The sequence below is a fragment of the Phaethon lepturus genome, unplaced genomic scaffold, assembly GCF_000687285.1.
Source record: "Phaethon lepturus isolate BGI_N335 unplaced genomic scaffold, ASM68728v1 scaffold22780, whole genome shotgun sequence".
Taxonomy (NCBI): domain Eukaryota; kingdom Metazoa; phylum Chordata; class Aves; order Phaethontiformes; family Phaethontidae; genus Phaethon; species Phaethon lepturus.
In genome coordinates, this window is record NW_010512869.1 from 1,358 (window position 1) to 4,204 (window position 2,847).

Sequence of the window (2,847 nt, forward strand, 5' to 3'; positions counted from 1 at the left end):
AAGCGCAGGCAGGGCCGTTGCCCACGGCTGGCAGCAGGCCAGGGCACAGCCTGATGGATGAACAGACACAAAGGGCTCCGGCACTGCCCGCAGCAGAGGTAGCTGCTCGCCTGCCCTGGATTTCCCTTTGTGCCTGTTGCTTGAGCTCTTTGTGCTGCTGAGAACAATCCCCGTTTTTGGAGGAGAGGGGTGGCTCATGGAAGGGGCTGTAACCAAGCGGGACATGGGCCCTGTCCCCTGGAGCTGCAACCAGCATGCAGGCAGAGCAAGGGTCGGCACCCACCACCCCTCGTGGCACCGGTTCCGCAGCACTGCCGGAGCAGCCCCCTCCGCCGTCCCCGCAGCCAGGCAAAGGCGGCACAGAGCAGAGGGTGAAACCAGAGTCCTTTATTTGTGTCTTCACAGGAGCGGAGGGAGGAAGAGGCCAGGGCAGGCAGAGCAGCTGCTGAACTTGAGGCAGAGGAGAGGGCAGAGGAAAAGGAGAGCAGGCCCTGAGTGTCCTGGGGTGAGCCCAGCTGCGCAGCCCGTGGGGCTTGCCTCACTGGTTGGGGGAGGAAGGCGTCCTGTGCAGCCGTGGGAGGACAGCTCTGCTTGCTGGGACGGCACATCTATAGTGCCACGTGGGTTATTGCTCGGAGAATCAGTGCCACATTTGGGTTATTGCTCAGAGAAACGGATCCACGTTTGGGTTATTGCTCAGAGAAATGGATCCACGTTTGGGTTATTGCTCAGAGAAACATCCATGTAGCAGCAGGGAGGCCCCTGGCAAGATGGGAAAATGGGGCAGGGGCTTGCCAGGGGAGGCAGCTCCCTGCCTGCTAGTGGAAGGCACAAACTGGGACTGGAGAGGAGAGAGGGGCGGCGCTCAGTGCAGCATGGCCCTCAGCCAGGAGCACCTCTGTGCACTCCCCCCAGAGCTGCCCTTGGTTTGCATAAGGAGTTAAAATCCAATCCTGGGAGAGCAGAGTGGCTGCAGGCAAGGCAGCTTCCCAGGGCCCCACCTCTGCAGGCTGCAGAGACGCCTGCCATCTCTCCTGCTGGGCGTGAAAGAGGACCAGGAGAGTGTCCTGCCTAAGGCACTGCGTGGCACAGCTGGGCTGGTGAGGAGCGGGGGCCTCTGCTGCTCTGCTCGCTAAGAGAGGAAACGCCTGACACCACGAAGATCTGCAACAGCCGGAGGAGCAGTTCTGCTGGAGAGCCACAGGGCTGTCACAGGACAATCTTGAAGGAGCTGCAAGAGACACAATGGGTTCTGCACCTCCTCACTGGGTCACCCACAAATGGTTTCCAAGCAGGCAGTGCTACGGGGAGGCAGCGTTACCCTGTGCGGCAGAGGGTCTCTGCAGAGCTAGTGTGGGATGCAGTTCCCTCTGCTGTTATGGGAAGCCTCGTACAGGGTAGCCTTGCATTATTGCGACCGAGAGCTCTGCCGCAACGCCAGCACAGCAATCAGGATGGGCCAACCTCCCCAGACAGGCCCCCCGGGACAAGCTGTGCCACTGGAGACCACTGTACCTGGCAAAGTCTGGGGAGCGGGAGACAACGTGCTGGAACTCAGAGAGGTTGATAGTTCCGTCCTTGTCAATGTCAGACTCCTCCAGGATCTGGAGGGGATGGAAAGGCAAGCGGTGAGCTCTGCGTGGCCAGGACCATGCAGCAGCCCGTGCCCCACCTGACAGTCCTCACATTTTGGATGAGCTGCTCCATCTCCATGTTGCTCAGCCGGGACTCCTCACCTTGCCCCGTCAGACAGTTCACCAGTTTCTCCAGGTCCTTTCTGTCTAGAGTCCCATCGTCATCAAAGTCTTTGGGGAGAGGAAAGTTACGTTTCTGCAGGGCCGCGGCAACCCCAGAGAGTCATGGGCACCTGCACTCAGCAAGGAAGGGCCTTGGCAGCCCAAGGAGACACGGCAGGCTCCATGCTGCACCTCTCAGTGCAGCAGTTCCCAGGGGGAGTTCCTAAAGCTGCCACCCCAGTGGGTGCTCTGAGGGCACTGCCCCCCCCCCCAGGCACGGGGACCCCAGGACACAGCATCTGCCCCCAGCCTTACCAAAGATGCGGAAGGCGTAGTGGGATTTGATGTCCGAGGTAGCAGAGTCACTGAAGACACTCAGCATATCAAGGAAGTCTTCAAAGGACATGCTGTCGTCCCCATCATCTGAGGTGGAGAACACCCGGCAGATCCGGTGCTGGAAAGGGTTTGCCTGCCAACGCAGGAATGGCTCAGGGCAGGGCTGGGCAGTGCCAGGCCGGCTCCCTTGCAGCAGACACCGAATGCAGGCTGGTGCCAACCCCATGCACAATCAGGTATCCCGCTCTGCTGCCGGTCTGCCGCACATGGCATGACTGTGCCTGTCCTGTGCCTCCCTGGGACAGCAGCTTTGTGCAGCAGCGATCTGTGGGATCCTCCAAGGCACAGCAGGGACAAGGAAGCTGTTTGTGGGCACAGCTGACGTGCGGTAAGTGAACAGCTTACCCAGGTGACTGCTGGAGCAGCATGTTGAGGGCAAAGCACCGGCACCGTGAGGGCTGCGGTGGGTAAACAGGGCCCTGCCCAAACATGCCCGGACCCAGGGAGCAGCAGCGCGTCCCGCTGTCTGCCAGGCACCGTACCCGCAGCTCAGGCAACGTCAGGATCTGGCGCTTGGGAACCCGCGCAGAGCAGGCATTCTCCCTCTCCTCCTTTGGCAGCAGTTCACTGAACCTCTTGTAGGCACTTGAAGAGGCAAGAACAAGAGGCGCTCTGTGGCGTGAGCGGCGCAGGAGGCAGCCCCCGGGCACGGGCAGCGCAGGCAGCTTTTCCCAGCGCTGCACAGAGGCAGGCAGCCCGTTTCCCACAGCTCCCT

At 61.0% G+C, this 2,847-nt stretch overlaps 1 protein-coding gene across 1 annotated transcript; it reads right to left on the bottom strand.

Annotated features, from left to right (window-relative positions):
- Nucleotides 1-1,209: 1,209 nt before the first annotated feature.
- Nucleotides 1,210-2,744, bottom strand: CIB1 (calcium and integrin binding 1 (calmyrin); the record flags this gene model as incomplete). The annotated part of the gene is made up of 5 exons (XM_010288623.1): nt 1,210-1,231; nt 1,516-1,604; nt 1,687-1,805; nt 2,052-2,205; nt 2,615-2,744. Coding segments are annotated over 5 exons (514 nt in total), but the record flags the coding sequence as incomplete, so codon positions are not given.
- Between the last annotated feature and the right edge of the window lie 103 nt (nt 2,745-2,847).